Here is a 16948-nt window from a genome sequence, read left to right as displayed (position 1 = left end):
CTATTACAGTTCGAATATTTAACGTTAATTGCATCAAATGACTAGCATACTAAGGTAGATGCTACATTTTAGGCCGTTTCGCCGCTTCACTTCTCTCTGCCTCATCTTCATCCTCATCTTCGTCGTCTTCAACGGCATATTTCCTCTTCGGTCGCATGGTATGAGTATCAGGTCTGACTGAATCATCCGTTTCAGGTGTCGAATCCGCTGGTGGAGGTGCTGCGGTTGCCTTGCCCTTTTCGCGGGCACCGAATACCGTCAGTAAAGCCTCGTAGCCTTCCTCAACATTTGACGCTGTTTCATCAAGCTTCTGTATACGTTCTGGCAGGTCGAGTTGGATGAGGATATCGCGAGAGCGCTTGTATAGGCGCTGTTTGAGGAGCATGCGCCACCAGTAATATCTCCGTTCGTTTTCGTCGTCCGCTTTGTGTTTTTTGGTCAGAAGGCGAGCCATGTTAGCCCCGCCAGCAGCGCGTTTAGGGTGGGGAATTTGATTGAGCAGGAACATTTCTAGAATGTGTGCGAATTGAGTAGGTGCGATTTTGTACTGTGAGCGGATTTCTGTAAGTTTTTGTGTTGGGATGAGTGTGGCTGTTGGCACATGGCGTGGGCGGCGTTTGCCAGCTTCAGCAGGGTAAGGGTTGGGGTTAATGTTGATTTTCTGTTTGATAAGCTCCGGATAGAGGGTGTGGTAGTCGGCAGAGTCTCTCAGGACATCAAAAGCCTCGTTTGGATCTTCCACAGTAAGTTCGATAACAGTGTCATCAGCAATCGTGGCTTTGTGGATGGTGTTGTAAAGTTGGGAGCCATGGCCAGAACCTTGGTGAGGAGGGAGAATAAGGAATTGAGCGATACGCAAGCGCGACGGTAGAGTTGAAAACCGAATCTCTTCAGGATATGGGAATGTCCCATTTTGTATCACACCCTTCTCGCCTTTTTGCTCGGGGTAGAACCACCAACGGTAGGTTGTTGAATAGCCGACGAAGGAGAACTGAGAAGCGGTTGGGGTTGGAGGCGTTATCTTTTCGTAGCTGCAAGCAAGTAAGTATTAATCAGATGAAACTGGAAGAAATTCTCAGAGAGCATACACAAAATATACCGTCCATCTCTCCAATGTCCATTCTGGGTCGTCGAGAACAAGCGGTGTCCCCGCCTCAATGAAGAAAGGGACAAAAATCTGGGCGCGTGCCAACAGGTTGCGGACAGCCGAGTCTGCAAGGGAACCAGCCCATATCTCATAATTCCGTTCCTTCGACTGGTACGAATGGACAAGCTTTCCGGGTGGTGTAAAGTCTTTGGCATTTTCATCCTTCTGGACAGCATTTTCGTACTCAGGTAAATGCGCAAAGGCAACTTAACAATCACATCCTATCAGCATCACTAATCATATGCTATATTTGCTATCCACATACACTCTGGCACCCAATCTCTCAAGGTCTTGTTCAGATCCGTAGCTGCAGCATCGCCGACAGCTTTGAACTTTTCGTCGTAGGAAATGTGCACATGGGTGCGCAAGTCGTGCGCCGCGAAACGCAGTCTGATGATTAGGCCCTTGTATCCGAAGATCTGCTCGTCGTCACCGAAGATTGGATATGTGAATTGCGGGTGAAATATGTCAAGAGTTGCTGGCTTCTGCTCTCCAGGCTGGATCACAGAGAGTTGTACTGCGTCATTGGCATCGCAGGACCCTAGATGCAGGCATGTCAATAAGTGATCATTACAATATACAGTAAATCGAAGCACTCACAGTCGCCTTGATCAGCCATGACGATATTGCGCCTGGTAAGGTCAGAATCGACGAGGATAAGGAAGGCAGTGCGCAGAAGTCACGGTCAGTTGCAACGATCAAGACAGGAAGCGGCTGGAGCTCGGCGCGCGACGCGAAGTCATTAGCTCCTGATCAGGACTAGTGTATATATCTCGATCTGGCCAATGATCTTCCCTCCACAGGCACTTTTGATTGTACATTTACAAATCAGCCTCGCACAGTAGTTATTCAATAATATGGGCTCAGCTAGTTGTCATTCGCGTCTTTGTATGTTGCGATGTAGGCTATGTTTCTATTGGGTTTGCTATTATCGGTGTTCTCACACGACTCAAAGAGTGGTATTGGGATAGGATCAGTTCTGTCAATATCGACACTGCTACATATGCAGACTGGCGAATAAAATACATTGTTAAAAACTAGTAGTAACTCATAAGGTTTATTGTTGGCCTGGTTAATTACATATGTACACTTTATATTCATTGATGCTAGCAATGGTTCTTTTCTCGGCCATTCAACTTGAATATTTTCATGTTTGCACAAACATCAACTGATGTAGTTAAAATTCAAGTGATGAACGATCATTGAAAATTAGACTAATGGATCAATTTATATTTATATATTTATATGTTACTCTTCGAATGATGCACGCGTGGCTTTGGGATTGTATATCTTCGATGTTCGTTGTCCGGGTGCCAATCTTCCAATTCAACATTGAAGATTGAATTGATATTGAAAGGATGGTTGAAATGAGTCGAGTTTTTGTTTTACATGATTATGTGGCTTATAGGTGCTGGAAACCCATCAATTAATCTCAATTGATTATTGCATCAATCTATAATATATTTGAAGTTAAAAACTCATCATCAGCGAAATGTATAGTTCACACATGGAAATATTAACATAGAATCAATTTAGCTACAAGTTGTTTACCACAAGAAAACACATAGGAAGCAACACATATTATATCAATAAATATTGGTACTCCAATCAACATAGTAATAACTTCAAGTTATACGTATACATGTTTGTAAATAGTCCCTGTCAAAGCACGTGGGTGATGCGGCGACTGATAGGCTGCGCGGGCGGCCCCACCTCCACCTGTAAAGTGTAAGATCCGATGTGTCCTCCAATCTATCAATGTTGTCTAACACATCACTAAGAATTCGTGCTTCTGGATGACAGATTAGATCCTTTTATATATCACTAAAATCCACTCACCGATTGCCTCTATACTCGAGAGACCACCTAGCCTGCAACGGCACCATGCACCGCGCGTGATTAATAACCGGAGCAAGCGTATCTGCGGAAAACACTAACAACATCAACACCAGTCAACCAGATCATGGAGGGCCTCTTCACACTGCTCATCTTGAGCGTCGTGATGGCTGTCACGTAAGGCTATCGCCTGAAAACACTTCCAAATTGATGTCTCCGCTGACATTTACTCTTAACAGATCCTTTGTCGTCGGTGCATTACCACTCAGTTTCACATTATCGCCGTCGCAGCTACGATTTATCTCCTCTTTGGGAATGGGTGTCCTGGTCGGCACGGCCCTTGTCATTATTATCCCAGAAGGAGTCGAGACACTCTACAGTTCACAACATAAGACCCAATCAAGTCTCCAATCGCGCGCTGTTGACGTACGATGGCAGCATCAGAGTATGCCTGCTATCCTCCCTGAAATCGCTACCATGCCTGGGCCTGTCATACCTGGGGCCGAATCTGCAGTGGCATTTGATTTGGAATCAGAAAAATCGAAGAGGGCAGAATCAGAAGAAGAGGATGCAACCGAACCGAACGAGAAAAACGCTAAGGATCACGAGGACGAGGACGGGGCGCTTCATGCCTGGATAGGCATTTCGCTCATCAGCGGGTTTATTTTGATGTACCTGATTGACAAGCTCCCGGCATACGTGACGCCGCCGAAGCCACGTCGTCTACCGTACCATATCTCGTTGGATAACCTGGGCGCGGCTGGACTGCGCAGAAGCTCTTCACCGACTCGCGATGGGGGCCTGCTGGAGAATGACAGCAGCCATGGTGGCCATGCGTCAAATCCGCATAGCTTCGCCATGACCACCGGGTTGGTCATCCATGCCGCAGCAGATGGCATTGCGCTTGGTGCATCAGGCTCGAATTCGAGCCTGAGCTTTATCATCTTCCTGGCGCTGCTTGTCCATAAGGCGCCCGCCGCGTTTGGACTCACCTCCGTGCTCTTGAAGCACGGACTTACGAGTCGCGCGGCGCGCGGCCATTTGCTAGTCTTCAGCCTGGCCGCCCCGATGGGAGCGCTTCTGACGTTCCTTGCTATACACACTCTGGGGTCAGGGTTTGGGGGCGATGAAAGCTCAAACCGGTGGCGCACGGGTGTGTTGCTTTTATTCTCTGCGGGCACATTTTTGTAAGTCTTACCCCGCTGTTTATACCACATTTTCAAGTAGTTAATGCGTGCGTAGATACGTTGCCATGCATACGATGCAAGAAAACGCGCCTCACTCATCGCGCGAGTTGCACAGCAATGGCTACGCCGACTCTCGTGATGCCCCCAAGCACAAGGAATCGGTGAGAGACCTCGCAGTCTCAGTCGTTGGCATGGTCCTGCCACTGTTCCTGCAGATCGGCCATGCGCACTAGTTTTTGGATAGGACATAGACTGGATTTACGAATGTGTTGTAATTTGGAAGTGCCATTAACTGTTACGCCGTTGTATATCTGTAAAATAGACCTTTTTGTTCCCGCTATGATGCTGCATATCATTGATGCAATTTGATCTAAATAGAGTTGCTTGTTTATTATTTATAATTTTGGATGAATGACGCCAGATCCTGCTCATGACCAGGCCCACGGATCTATTCGGCACCGCTGTCAACGTCAACTGATGACCCAAAAACTGTGTCATCTATATAACTTATCTGCACGACGTCTGACGAACGAAATCCCCCTGCAAGACGAGACCAGCTCGATGCGGCGTTCTAGAATCGGCGCCGATCGAATACCCAAAGATGCAGCCAGCGCCAATATTAGCTGGCTGTGAGCAGTGTGAAGCACTCTTGTTGTCGCACGATGCACATGGAGCCCCTAGCTGTGGAGCTGCTCTAGCCACGAATCTCGCGAACAGGTGGTTTGGGGTTAATGAAGGCGGTTTGATCAGCTTAGTCTAGAGGTTGATCAGTCAGTGCGACGCTGGCATGCACCTTCGATAACTCCGATTCCTACAGTAGTATGCAATGCGATCTTGCCTGCTTGCTGTCGTTAAGGCAAGAAGGTGCGAAAAGCAGCATTGTGACGAACCGACAGGGCCCGCAAATAATAAATTTATCGCCTATCGACTTGGCAGAATGAATAGGTGCAGTCCAGTGCAGTTTAGGGCCAGTTAGACAGTATTAGAGAGTGCCTTTTGGCTGTCTGGCTGAATGCATGCTATGCTGGCTTAGTTCTGCTGTGCTGCTAGACGGACCCGCCCGCCACTAATTACTACTTACTCGACTTCCTACTACGTACATAGTTACTCATCAGTACGAGACGACCAGTATTGAGTCTCGATCCAACATCGCCAAGGCTTCTCTAGTGTCGATGAAAGTCAACTTCGCCTGCCTCTCGATCCCATCCCCATCTGTCGTGCGACTCGACCACCGCCTCCCGACCGCAGCCAAATACGCTGATTTTGCCTCATCACGGCTTCGCCCACCCCATGGCTGCGCGGTACATACCGCCGCGCTCCCTGAGCCAGCATCGAGCCTGCAATAACAATACTAACAGCGAAGGCTCGATTCCTCGCAGCGTGCCTGTCCCACTGAGCAACATGCCCCCGCGCGTCTCCGCCGCGGACCTCTCGACGACTTCGCATCATCCTCAGCCGCTGCCAACCCCCAGCAAATCCGGCTCTCCTCTTCCTGCCAACCTTTTCCCCTCCGCCCCAGCCTCGCCGCCGACTCCAGCGCCCAGTCCAACACCACACCACAGCCTGTCTCGCTGGCATCCAGCCGACGAAGACGAGGAGGAGTCTGGGAATAATTTGCTGCTAAAGGCTCAGATCCACTTTAGCTCACTGGGCAGTGCCCAGAAACAGAAATTCCTAGTCGATATTCTAAATCTCTGCGATAACCAACAACTCAGTTTCATTTCCAGCGTGATTGGCCCTCGGTTGAGGAAAGACCCTTTTCAGACCTTCCCGAATGAAATCTGCCTGAGGGTAAGACTGATCAACCCAGAAATTGTTCTCTACTCACTACGATACAACTAGGTGCTCTCGTTTATTGACGACCCCCGGACTCTCGCTCGAGCTTCGCAGGTTTCGAAGCGGTGGCACGAACTTCTCAACGACGACATCACGTGGAAACACTTGTGTGATCGACACGCTTACGCTTATCGGAGGATGTCTGACGACGAGCGGGATTTCCTGGATCCTTTCCACAGCAGACGACTTTCGTCATGGAGCTCTGAGAGTCATACTTCGCTGAACTGGAGGAGACGATCGACGTCATCCGCTACAGAAACTACAGACGCAATGTCTTCAGATGAGCATATGGAGTTATCGTGGCCGATGACGCCGTCCCAGCGACACCGTGTCCAGCCGTCATCCTACCGAATACATTTTAAGCAGAAATATATGGTTGAGTCGGCCTGGAATAAAGGCGGGCGCTGTTCGCTAAGACACGTCACCCCTGACCAGGGAGTCGTGACGAGTCTGCATTTAACGCCAAAGTATATTGTGGTTGCGTTGGATAATGCGAAAATACATGTTTACGATACGAATGGCGGCAGACAACGCACTCTGCACGGCCATGTCATGGGTGTTTGGGCCATGGTTCCTTGGGACGATTTATTGGTTAGCGGCGGCTGTGACCGCGAGGTTCGGGTGTGGAACATGGTTACGGGGTTGGTATTTTTTGGTTGTCTATTTATTCGATTGCTAACTGTTGTTTTGTAGAGCTTGCACTCATCTACTACGCGGCCACACGTCGACAGTGCGGTGCTTGAAAATGTCAGATAAGAACACGGCGATTTCCGGGTCCAGAGACACTACCCTGAGGATATGGGATCTTGTCACTGGAAACTGTCGTGCGGTGTTGGTTGGCCATCAAGCTAGCGTCCGATGTTTAGGCATCCACGGCGATCTGGTTGTGTCGGGGAGCTACGATACGATGGCTCGTATATGGAGTATTTCAGAAGGACGGTGTCTGCGGACACTGACTGGCCATTTCAGTCAGATTTACGCAATTGCTTTTGACGGCCGCAGAATCGCCACGGGAAGCCTGGATACGAGTGTGCGGATATGGGATCCTCAAACGGGCCAATGCCATGCTGTGTTGCAAGGCCACACGTCGCTTGTTGGACAGCTGCAGATGAGAGGCGATACATTGGTTACCGGTGGCTCAGACGGCTCAGTGAGGGTCTGGTCGTTGAATCGCATGGCGCCAATCCATCGACTCGCCGCTCATGACAATAGCGTGACGAGTCTGCAGTTCGACAGCACGCGCATCGTCAGCGGTGGCAGCGACGGCCGTGTCAAGGTCTGGGACCTCAAAACCGGCCGCCTTCTGAGGGAACTATCCACTCCAGCGGAGGCTGTATGGCGAGTGGCATTTGAAGATGAAAAGGCTGTGATCATGGCCAGCCGGGCTGGCCGCACGGTAATGGAGGTACTCATCTCTTTCCTCCTCTCCTGATATATTTATACTAACTGGCCAGGTCTGGTCCTTCGCTCCCCCCGCCGAAGACCTATTCGACGATAATGTCGTCGTCGAAAGCGCCTCAAGTACGCCGGGTCTACGACCGAAAGAACCCAAAACCGACACCTCCACCTCAACCAAAATGTCAACCGAAATGGACGCCAAAACCAGCCAGCCACACCTCTCCGACCCGCCTCCCGAGATCTCTCTCGACGAAACATCAACATCAGCATCAATCGAGGAATCTAACGACTACGCTATGACGGATGCTTCTGCTCAGTATCGCAATGATGAATTATAGACCTTACGTACGTTACGTATTGGAGTTGGCGTTAATATCCATTACCCTTATCCACCTTGCCCTCTTGTCCGCTGCTGACGGCTGTTTGTCTTATGATATCAATTGATAAAGGGTGGCGAATTGAGCGAAACAATCGGATCAAATAGCATTGGGTTATTGTTTGTCTACTACTTGACTTGCCTGTCAATACCTCTCTCTATCTCTACTTCCTATCTACCTACCACTTGCTTAGTAGTTTAGCTCAATGTTGGGCTTGGCTGCTTGGTTTGCATATATACGAGACATGTATCTGGATGACAGCAATACACACTACATTAACATGAACATTAACATTAAAATCACTAAATATGAAAGATAACCACTTGTCATAACTGACGTCAAGTCAAACCGACGTCGAACAGCTTGTACTTACTCTCCAGACGGTGATCCTGCATCCGGTCAGCCCGGATGCCTGTTATAAGAGAGCTTACCTACTTCGTAATCTCCTGAATGATCGCATTCTTGTACTTTGGTATAGAGAAAAAGAAGACAAGTGTGGGGTTCGTACTGCACAGAGCTGGAAAGAACTACAGCAGAACCGTAGGAGAACCGAAACACGGAGCCATCTTGTCATGCCAAATAGGTTGGCCTATATCATTGATCTATATTCTCGATCCACATCTTCTAAAAAGGTTAGGGTTATCGCACCTAGAATAAAATACGTCTTTGTACGTGGACTCTAATTGAATATGAGAAGTATTACAGAGTAGTTAAGCTCTGTATAATATAATAGGAATCTATGACCAGAAAATAATGATTTCCCTCGTAACTGTTAACCCTGACATTGGCATCTCGTAATACTAGTACTTACCAGGTAGTACAACTGTAAAATGTGAGTGGTTGTGGGCCGGCACGTGGAATTCGAGGAACCGAAGAGGAAAGGAAAGGAAAGGAAACGCGGGGGCTCTTCCGCTTATCTTTTCCTCTTCTTCCTCCTCCAACATTGAAGTCGGAAAGATGGTCGCTTGATGATACTCTGATACTCTCATGGTTGATTGCAGCGACTACTACAGATGTGAAAAGGACTGCATGCTGTGGTCATTATCTATGATCGATCTCTCCCCTTCCAGAGTTTCATAGCATGCGTGATGATATGATTGATCCGATTGCGCGTCCGCCTGCATTACCGATTCGTCTGCTTTAGTATACGAATACCAGAAAATAATACCGGAGATATATCGATAATTCGACGAGATTATTGTTAGGATAACATGTCTTGCGCTGAGTGAGGATAAGATGGTGTATAATGGGAAGCCTAGTACTGGCTGTTACTTGTGTCGGCGGCGGAAGATCAAGGTGTGTTTTCTTATTATTTAGGCACTCGCTTGTTGTGTTTTACTTGGAGAGTGAGAGTTGACTAAGGAAATGATAGTGCGATGAGACACGACCCGGCTGTCGCAATTGCGAGATCTACGGTAAAGAATGCCCGGGATACCGCCCGGCCATCGTTTTCCAAGACGACAGCAGCAATAATAATAGCAGTGTGAGCCAGACTAGAAAATGGAAATCCCTCACTCGCGATCGACGGTTCAGTGAAGCGCTTTCACCTTCGACCTGCCATGGCTCCGATGACTACGCCCTGGTGCCGAAACCGCGCTGGCTGGCGGAAGCGAGCATGGAAGACCGCGCGCTGTGTTATTTCTTTGATCAGTACACCATCCCCGAAACACCGACGGGTGCGCCCGGCGTGTTAGAGTCAATTCCGCCGTTATATGTTCTGTGTCGCGAGAATCAGGTTGCAGGCCATCCAGAGTCGTGTCTGCGATGGGCCGTGGAAGCGGCTGCTCTAAGCTCATTTGCGCATGAGGCGAGTGATCATAGTTTAGCGCTCAAGGCGAGAGAGAAGTATGGCATGGCGTTGTATAGTCTTAAAACGACGCTGGAGGAGTCAGTGGAAAAGGTGCAGGATGGGACTCTGGCGGCGATTCTGCTGCTGGTTCTTTTTGAGGATATTAACGGCGAGAGAACGACGCTGCAGAGCTCGCATACCGCTGGTTTGGAGCTATTTGCGCAGCTGCATAAGCATCGCAGGCTGGATGGGAAGTATAGTCGATGTTTATTCAATTTCGCCTATACACAGTTGGTACGTTCTCCCCCTTTTTCACATGTGGAGATTAGCTGATCAGCCAGCAAATCCAAATTTTAGGGCTAGGAGGCCGGCCGCGGTTCGATCTACAGTCCTTGATTGAACTATTTGACTCGTCGGACCCATTGCAGAGCCTGATGGGCACAGTCACCAAACTCAGCCAACTCATCCTCAATGCCCCGTCGCTCCTCACCAGCCCGCCCCCAGACTCCCCGGTCCTCAGCACCGAGGAACTCTTCCACTACATCGCATACGCGCGATCCCTCGACACTGAGCTGAGCCACTGGTGTCGCAATGTGCCGGAGCAGTGGCTGCCGCGCATCGTCTACTCGACGACGGGCGAGTCCATCATCACATACGCCAGTATATCTACCGGTTCATTATGGAATTTCTACCGCTCGGCGCGCATAATCCTACAAGGCGTGATCGATAATATCAGCGTCAAACTCGAAATGCTCGGCGAATCGGCGCCAGTGCCGATTGACGAAGACTTGGCCATGACCGACGACACTTCCCCTGCAACCATCACGACAGCAACAACATCGACGACGGAAAGCACACCGTACGACATCGTCCAGAATATGATCGTCGATATATGCCGAAGCATACCATTCACGCTCGGCGATGTCGATTCGAGCGGGAACCCCATCACCAATACCAACACCAACACTATGCACTACGATATCGACCAGAACGGAAAAGGCGGCTCCCGCCTCAGAGCGATCGAGGGGTATGAGCTTCTCTGGCCGTTTTGGCATATCTTGACCTGCCATTTCTCGACGGCTAAGCAGCAGAGACAGGCTAAGGCGGCGCTGGCCAGGCTGGATGCCGAGTTGGGGATCAAGCTGGCGTCCAAGTTGATGGCATATGCGGATTGATTTTACGATATGCAGGTAGTACATGTAATAGCTTCAAATGCTAGCTTGATGTATATTATTTATTGTGTGCTGCATATATATTTACTATCATAATAGTGTTGACCGCGAACAGCGATAAGGTGACGTCACCACTGATTGGCTGTCGGATGCTTCGGCTTGCTGTGGTGCATCCAGATCGCTTGTCGATTGGCTGTGGGTGTAAGGGCGAGAGCGAGCCTGACGTATTGGCTGGAACTCGGCATGATCGTTCCTGGTTATCTTCTCATTTATCTTCCTCTCTTCCACCTCTTCCTCAGAATATTGACACTCTCCCCTCAATTGCCGTGAATTGCTTTCAATTGTTTTGAATTGCTTGTGCATTGCTTGTGTTGCCGTTATCAGCGCGTATACCTAAAACACAGATAAGCATGGCGACAGCGCAGGAGAAGAAGCTGCCTTTTGGCAAGATCGATCTCTATTCCAGCAAGTATTTCTACGCCTGTACTGTGGGCGGTATCATCGGTATGTCTCATCCCAAACAATGAATGGAATCGACTACTAACACATCTTAGCCTGTGGTGAGTTCATCTACCGTACCCCTCACCTAAACCAACATCAATTGATATATCATTAACAGGCCCAACTCACACGGCCGTCACGCCTCTCGACCTCGTTAAATGCCGCCGCCAAGTCGATCCCAGCATCTACAAATCCAATACTTCCGCATGGCGCTCAATCTTCGCCAAGGAAGGGCTTCGCGGCGTCTTCTTCGGCTGGGCACCAACCTTCGTCGGCTACTCCCTGCAAGGCGCCGGCAAATACGGATTCTACGAAGTCTTTAAGTACTGGTACGGCGAACAGCTCTTCCCCAATAGCAACCGGACCCTCGTCTACCTGGGCGCCAGCGCCAGCGCCGAGTTTATCGCTGATCTCGCCCTGTGTCCGTTCGAAGCGATAAAAGTGCGCATGCAAACTTCCCTGCCGCCCTACGCACATACCTTGCGGGAGGGGTGGACAAAGGTGGTTGCGCAGGATGGTGTGAAGGGGTTGTATAAGGGGTTGTATCCGCTGTGGGCGCGGCAGATTCCGTATACGATGACCAAGTTTGCGACGTTTGAGGAAGCGGTGAATTTGATTTATAGGACGATGGGCGGGAGCAAGGATAGTTACAGTCGGTTGACGCAGACCGGGGTCAGTTTTGCGGGCGGGTATTTGGCAGGCATTCTCTGTGCGATTGTTAGCCACCCGGCTGATGTCATGGTCAGTAAGCTCAATGCTGAGCGGAAGGGTATGTTTTCACTTCTATTCCTGTTGTTGGACCCTACTGATGGCTGTATAGCTGGTGAAGGCGCGATGACGGCCGTGTCCCGGATCTACGGCAAAATCGGCTTTGTGGGATTGTGGAATGGTTTGCCAGTGAGGATTGCCATGTTGGGTACTCTGACTGGTTTCCAGTGGTTGATGTAAGTTCTCTCCTTCACATATAAAACGTCTTATTAACCAATGTTTTAGCTACGACTCCTTCAAGGTGTTCTGCGGCTTACCCACTACTGGCGGCCATTAGTACCAATTCTAGGATTTGGCGTTGCATGCAGCATGTTTGTGCTCGTGATGTATATTTCCTTGGTATAAATCATAATGAAATTGCGTAAATATAATCAATCTTGTCTTGTAGCTGTAGCGCATAGACTCTGAACTATAGAGGTGTGGCAGCACTCACCGCCCGGCTGATGGGCTGATCTGGGCGGCAGAATCCGCATTATTTGCAACCTCACATTCAGCTTCCCAGCCATTAATATTCTCGCGTCAATCGACTATCACTCCTGCTATTTCCCATTATCTGCTCATCTAGCTCATCTAATACGTGTAACCGACTCGACGATAGACACTACATTGCTAGTGGGCGTATTTGAATTCGACGGCGTGAGCTACAGTCTGGCCTACTCCTGCTATTCACAATTGTCGACCGAATTCCACCATACCACCACCTCATCATATATACCTCTAAAAGAAAGAAAAGAAAGAAAAACAAAAAAAACAAAAAACCGAAAATGGACACCCCCCAACCAACCCCCCAGTATCGAACTCGCCTACAAAAAGAAATGCATCCAACTCAAAAAACGGCTTAACGAAATCGAATCCGAAAACGACATCATGCGCGCCCGCAACAAACGCGCAAAGGGGTACGTCCAGAAAATGCGGCTCGAAACGTGCATTATGCTGGAACGATTAGCGACGTTGACGGGTATGTTTGAAGAGCAGCAACCCAACACCACAGCCGGTAATGGTGGAGTGGTGGGGAGTGCGGAATTGAGAGCAAAAGCAGCGGCGATTATGGGTGAGAAGAGGAAGGCCGGAACAGTGATGGGAGAGGCGTTGGATGATGAGACTGAGGGGAGTAGTGAGGAGCGGCCGCCGACGGTATTCCTCCCTTCCCTTCTTTCTGATTAGGGGTTTTGGGTGTGTGTGTGTGTGCTAAGATTTGTTTTGACAGCCTCAAGAACGCCCGCTGCGCGTAAAACGCAGCCGGAGGTCGAATATGCCGATTGACGAACTAGAAGCCGAAATGGCGACGCAGCTTGAAGCTGATAAATCAAGCCCCAACCACAACAGCAACAACAACAACACGAGCAGCAATAATCATGCAGACGAGAACAATGCGAGTCTGCCGGCTCTCGCGCCAGCCCCGTCGCAGGAGCAGCTTACCTCGAGCTTCAGGGTTGTTAATAACAACGGGGATAGCAATACTTACACCAACAGTGGGCATGGGTCGCCGGTGCCGATGGATGTGGAGCCGAAGGAGGAGAGTTGAATATTTATTTTATTTATTTTTATAATTTATGGTTTGGTTTGATGAGCGGGTTTGTATAATTATGTATTGGTCTCTAAGGATTGTGTTGAGTTTAATTGATATTTTGCTGCTGAAGATGAGATCGTAATGGTATATACGGATAGTACATTTATGGGAAGTAATGAGGGAGGTCAATATCGTGTTATTATAACAAAATTGTGCAACTCTCACATAGCCAGGCCATATTACATACATGAACTAGACGCCTATATCTTACACCCAACGCCGAACGACTACAATCCTATTCAACGCCAGGCAATGCAGCAAACCATGTACGATAGGTGGTGGTCTATTCCACGCCGGCATACAAATCAACAATAATGTTGATTGCAGCAACCAGGATCTCGGCGGCAATAAGCACGATGACTACGTTGTTAGATGATATCATATTGTATTGGAAGGAGGCTTACCAATCCATTCAAGGTATTCCCCATGTCGATGGCTGAGCTGGTCTTTCAGAACAGCGAGTAAATCCGCTATAACGTCGAGTCGCTCTGTTAAAAGCCCCACGCGCTGGTCCATTTCGAGGTACGTGCGCACTGCCTGGTAGATAGGCTCGAGCTGGGGTTCGGCCCACATGAGTTCTGGGCTGTCGAGCACCGAGCCCTGTAAATGGATATTAATACGCAGAATGAAGAGCTCGCCAATCTGCATGTTGATTTTCTTCCGCGTCATATTCACGCTCCCCGTTTTGGCGATTTGCGCGGGTAATGGCGCCGTAGTGGCGATGGTTTCCGAGACAAGGTCCTCGAATAGAGATGTTTTCACGGACTGGGAGAGAGCGTGTGAAATGGCGAGTTTGATCATGTGGTTGCGCGGGTCGCGGAGACAGATGAAGTCGTTGTATATCCGTGCTTGGTAGTCGCGCGCATAGTAGAAGTTGAAGTTTTCGACTTGGCGGTCTTCGTTGCTTAGAATCGCTGAAGCAAATTTGGACATGTCTGCGAGGAATCGCGACTCTTCGGAGGGTGTCATTCCCCATATTACGACAGTACCGTAGTCGAAGAGGAACACTTCTGGCGTGTGCACTGTTGTATCTAGATCTAATTGTTCACCGGCGCTTGACGATGACGGGTCTGTGGTTTGATCTTGAGAATTTGAGGTCGCTTCCTCAAGATTGATCAGGTCTTCGCGTATATTCTTGCCATGCTCCTCAACTTCCACCACGCTGTCCGAATACCTGCGTTCTTTCTGCAGTCTGGACCCAGAATTCCATCCATTCCGATGCTGATTCTTCTGCTGTTCGAGCTGTTTCAATTCATGTGCGTACTTAAACGGCGAATAGACACATTCATCAAACAGTTTTGGATTTGTCCCGCGTGTCTTGTCGCGGGATTTGAGATACCTCATCACCCCTTCTAATCGGTACGAATTGGCCGTACAGTACGCGGTGACGCGCGGAAGACGATCTCTATCTGCCTTTCCTAGCCGCGCAGCATCCCTTCTTGCAGTTGGCTCTTTGATGCGGCCGATCTGGGTATACACATCCCTTGGAAAGCCATCATCAACGATCTCTTCCTCATCCCCCGTTTCTGGATCAGGTAGGAGTTTTAGTTTCTGTGTATTTTTCGATGTTCTTTGCGGACCAATCTTCGGTGCTGCCGAGATAATAGGCGCTGTTGCTGGCGATCCTGCGCTGTTGCGTCGGCGCAGCTTGCTGTTCAGTGCGGACAGCATGGGCTGTCCTGACGGGCCAGACGAGGCATGGCGAGCGGGTGGAGGACTGGCTTGTAGTGGCCGGGTCGAAGAGTCTGACTGAGATGTGCCTGTGTTGTAGGTGCTGATGGTGGTCAATGGGTTGAATGTCACAGTGCGCCGGTCTCGATCGGTGCGTGGTGACGTAGGGGAGAGATTGGGCTGGAATTGCGGTAATAATGGCGAGGTTTCTGTAGTGGCCATAGTTGCACGGGCATTGGCCTGCAATAAAATAATACAGTATCAATAGGATCGCATCCAGCCGGACAAGAAAGGTACTCAGGAAAGCAGGAGCAGACATCTGGAGGTGGGAAGGTCGTCCGTCATCGAGAGTTTCTTGAGCTTGCTGCACGGATCCACAGCGGACCCGCCTGGAATCCTCCGCTTGGAATCTTCCGCCAACGGTGGACCACGTGCACTATATTACTTTCACTATTTCCATCCGAATTGCGAAATGGGCTTTTGTTGATCTGAACGATGCGAGTGAGTCTCGTCAGGGGCTTTCAACTCGCTCGGTCCATCCAGAAACTCATCAATAATGGAGTCGATCGTCATACCGATGGAGTGAACCGTACCGATCGATGTATTTATATGCAGCAATTGATCGACAAATATTCGATGGATCTGGACGTGAAGCTGCCACCGAAAGAGACACGGATGGATAACTTGACAGTAGTGTACACTGGGTCCGCGGGCTCCCTAGGAAGCTATATATTACAGTCTCTCATTGACTCGCCCCGCATATCCAAGATCATTTGTCTGAACCGATCAGCGGATGGACAGAGGAGACAGACAGCTGGTAATAAGTCGAGAAATTTGTCCATCCCGTGGGAGTTACACGGCGACGCAACAAAATCGGTTGTCTTTTTAACAGCAGATCTATCTAAACCTGATCTTGGTCTTGGAGAAGCGATATATGGCCAACTCCTAGTTACAGTCGACGAAATGATCCAAAACGCCTGGAAAGTTGATTTCAACCACACAATCGAGTGATTTGAAAAGAGCCATATTGCTGGGGTCCGTCGTCTCATTGACCTGAGCAGTAAACCTGAGTACCGAGCGCCGATCCTCTTTACTTCGAGTATCTTCACGACCATGAAGTGGATGCAGAAACACTCTGGAGAACCTATCACAGAATCGATTAATCATCCATGACCTCGACAGTCCCGAAGACCTAGGCTATGCAGAATCTAAATATGTAGCGGAAAGATTTATTGAGGCTTACAGTTTTGCTTCCAATTTTACGTCCTCTTTTAGGAAAGTCAGCCAGATTGCAGGTCCCGTTTGTCTACCGCAGGCGTCTCCAATGTGGTGAATCCCCTGACGACACCATGGCCAGCCCTACTGGAAACAACCCAGATAGGTCTTGGTGGACCTGCCACGATTCGGGTTGTTTCATTGACTGAATAGATAGATGCATTGGAACGCAGTGCACTGGATAACCACGGTTTTGTAGTTGAGAGTAATCCGGCCACTAAACTGTTAGGCATTTGGAAACATGTAGCTGATAAAGCAAACATATCAGGTTTGCAAAGAAAAATGAAGAGCCTAACGACGTTGTGAGTCCTCAGAGGGAGTCGGAAGTTGCGAATCTCCGGAGCCATAGTTCCGAGTCGTTGAATGACGGCTTGTCTCGCCTGAATATTTGAAAGTATGGTTCGAGCAGTGGCCTTTTTGA

At 49.2% G+C, this 16948-nt stretch overlaps 8 protein-coding genes across 8 annotated transcripts; 6 read left to right on the top strand and 2 right to left on the bottom strand.

Moving 5' to 3' along the window:
* Window positions 1–3: 3 nt before the first annotated feature.
* BGW36DRAFT_311475 (putative histone acetyltransferase type b catalytic subunit) lies at window positions 4–1836 on the bottom strand. Its single transcript, XM_046212479.1, has 4 exons — window positions 1748–1836; window positions 1413–1688; window positions 1089–1353; window positions 4–1031 (listed from the first exon to the last, which is right to left on the bottom strand). Exons 1-4 carry the CDS (start codon window positions 1764–1766, stop codon window positions 62–64), a joined length of 1530 nt encoding a protein of 509 aa, XP_046078379.1. The 5' UTR covers window positions 1767–1836; the 3' UTR covers window positions 4–61.
* A 1017-nt stretch (window positions 1837–2853) lies between these two features.
* On the top strand, window positions 2854–4547 carry BGW36DRAFT_368125 (zinc-regulated zinc transporter protein). The gene is made up of 3 exons (XM_046214955.1): window positions 2854–3160; window positions 3223–4170; window positions 4226–4547. Exons 1-3 carry the CDS (start codon window positions 3111–3113, stop codon window positions 4401–4403), a joined length of 1176 nt encoding a protein of 391 aa, XP_046078378.1. The 5' UTR covers window positions 2854–3110; the 3' UTR covers window positions 4404–4547.
* Window positions 4548–5460: 913 nt separating this feature from the next.
* Window positions 5461–7742, top strand: BGW36DRAFT_422295 (F-box and WD repeat-containing protein; the record flags this gene model as incomplete). The annotated part of the gene is made up of 4 exons (XM_046219680.1): window positions 5461–5961; window positions 6013–6647; window positions 6700–7411; window positions 7461–7742. The coding sequence occupies 4 exons, from the start codon at window positions 5461–5463 to the stop codon at window positions 7740–7742; spliced, it is 2130 nt and encodes a 709-aa protein (XP_046078377.1).
* Window positions 7743–8713: 971 nt separating this feature from the next.
* BGW36DRAFT_17807 (uncharacterized protein) lies at window positions 8714–10949 on the top strand. The gene is made up of 3 exons (XM_046209699.1): window positions 8714–9077; window positions 9154–9864; window positions 9912–10949. Exons 1-3 carry the CDS (start codon window positions 9018–9020, stop codon window positions 10743–10745), a joined length of 1605 nt encoding a protein of 534 aa, XP_046078376.1. The 5' UTR covers window positions 8714–9017; the 3' UTR covers window positions 10746–10949.
* A 203-nt stretch (window positions 10950–11152) lies between these two features.
* BGW36DRAFT_284529 (putative mitochondrial phosphate transporter Pic2) lies at window positions 11153–12288 on the top strand (the record flags this gene model as incomplete). The annotated part of the gene is made up of 4 exons (XM_046210245.1): window positions 11153–11246; window positions 11362–12012; window positions 12064–12187; window positions 12237–12288. The coding sequence occupies 4 exons, from the start codon at window positions 11153–11155 to the stop codon at window positions 12286–12288; spliced, it is 921 nt and encodes a 306-aa protein (XP_046078375.1).
* Window positions 12289–12803: 515 nt separating this feature from the next.
* On the top strand, window positions 12804–13699 carry BGW36DRAFT_368113 (uncharacterized protein; the record flags this gene model as incomplete). Its single annotated transcript, XM_046214954.1, has 2 exons — window positions 12804–13145; window positions 13219–13699. Coding segments are annotated over 2 exons (660 nt in total), but the record flags the coding sequence as incomplete, so codon positions are not given.
* Window positions 13700–13864: 165 nt separating this feature from the next.
* Window positions 13865–15474, bottom strand: BGW36DRAFT_285994 (YagE family protein; the record flags this gene model as incomplete). Its single annotated transcript, XM_046210372.1, has 2 exons — window positions 13865–13941; window positions 13986–15474. The coding sequence occupies 2 exons, from the start codon at window positions 15472–15474 to the stop codon at window positions 13865–13867; spliced, it is 1566 nt and encodes a 521-aa protein (XP_046078373.1).
* A 273-nt stretch (window positions 15475–15747) lies between these two features.
* BGW36DRAFT_422291 (uncharacterized protein) lies at window positions 15748–16263 on the top strand (the record flags this gene model as incomplete). The annotated part of the gene is made up of 1 exon (XM_046219679.1): window positions 15748–16263. One exon carries the CDS (start codon window positions 15748–15750, stop codon window positions 16261–16263), a length of 516 nt encoding a protein of 171 aa, XP_046078372.1.
* Between the last annotated feature and the right edge of the window lie 685 nt (window positions 16264–16948).

Source organism: Talaromyces proteolyticus, assembly GCF_021365285.1.
Source record: "Talaromyces proteolyticus strain PMI_201 chromosome Unknown BGW36scaffold_1, whole genome shotgun sequence".
In the NCBI taxonomy this organism is placed as follows: Eukaryota; Fungi; Ascomycota; class Eurotiomycetes; order Eurotiales; family Trichocomaceae; genus Talaromyces; species Talaromyces proteolyticus.
The sequence above is the reverse complement of the archived record's forward strand: the minus strand, read 5'-3'. Positions and strand labels throughout refer to the sequence as shown.

What these genes read in the sequence shown, in the direction of transcription:
- BGW36DRAFT_311475 (XM_046212479.1), bottom strand. An exon ending in GAGAGATTGGGTGCCAGAGT is followed by an intron (nt 1,354 to 1,412) that starts GTATGTGGATAG and finishes GTGATTGTTAAG; the next exon opens with TTGCCTTTGCGCATTTACCT. An exon ending in AGATGGACGGTATATTTTGT is followed by an intron (nt 1,032 to 1,088) that starts GTATGCTCTCTG and finishes ACTTGCTTGCAG; the next exon opens with CTACGAAAAGATAACGCCTC.
- BGW36DRAFT_368125 (XM_046214955.1), top strand. Translation starts at nt 3,111, where the DNA reads ATGGAGGGCCTCTTCACACTGCTCATCTTGAGCGTCGTGATGGCTGTC. An exon ending in AGCGTCGTGATGGCTGTCAC is followed by an intron (nt 3,161 to 3,222) that starts GTAAGGCTATCG and finishes TACTCTTAACAG; the next exon opens with ATCCTTTGTCGTCGGTGCAT. An exon ending in TTCTCTGCGGGCACATTTTT is followed by an intron (nt 4,171 to 4,225) that starts GTAAGTCTTACC and finishes ATGCGTGCGTAG; the next exon opens with ATACGTTGCCATGCATACGA.
- BGW36DRAFT_17807 (XM_046209699.1), top strand. Translation starts at nt 9,018, where the DNA reads ATGGTGTATAATGGGAAGCCTAGTACTGGCTGTTACTTGTGTCGGCGG. An exon ending in GTCGGCGGCGGAAGATCAAG is followed by an intron (nt 9,078 to 9,153) that starts GTGTGTTTTCTT and finishes AGGAAATGATAG; the next exon opens with TGCGATGAGACACGACCCGG. An exon ending in ATTTCGCCTATACACAGTTG is followed by an intron (nt 9,865 to 9,911) that starts GTACGTTCTCCC and finishes CTGATCAGCCAG; the next exon opens with CAAATCCAAATTTTAGGGCT.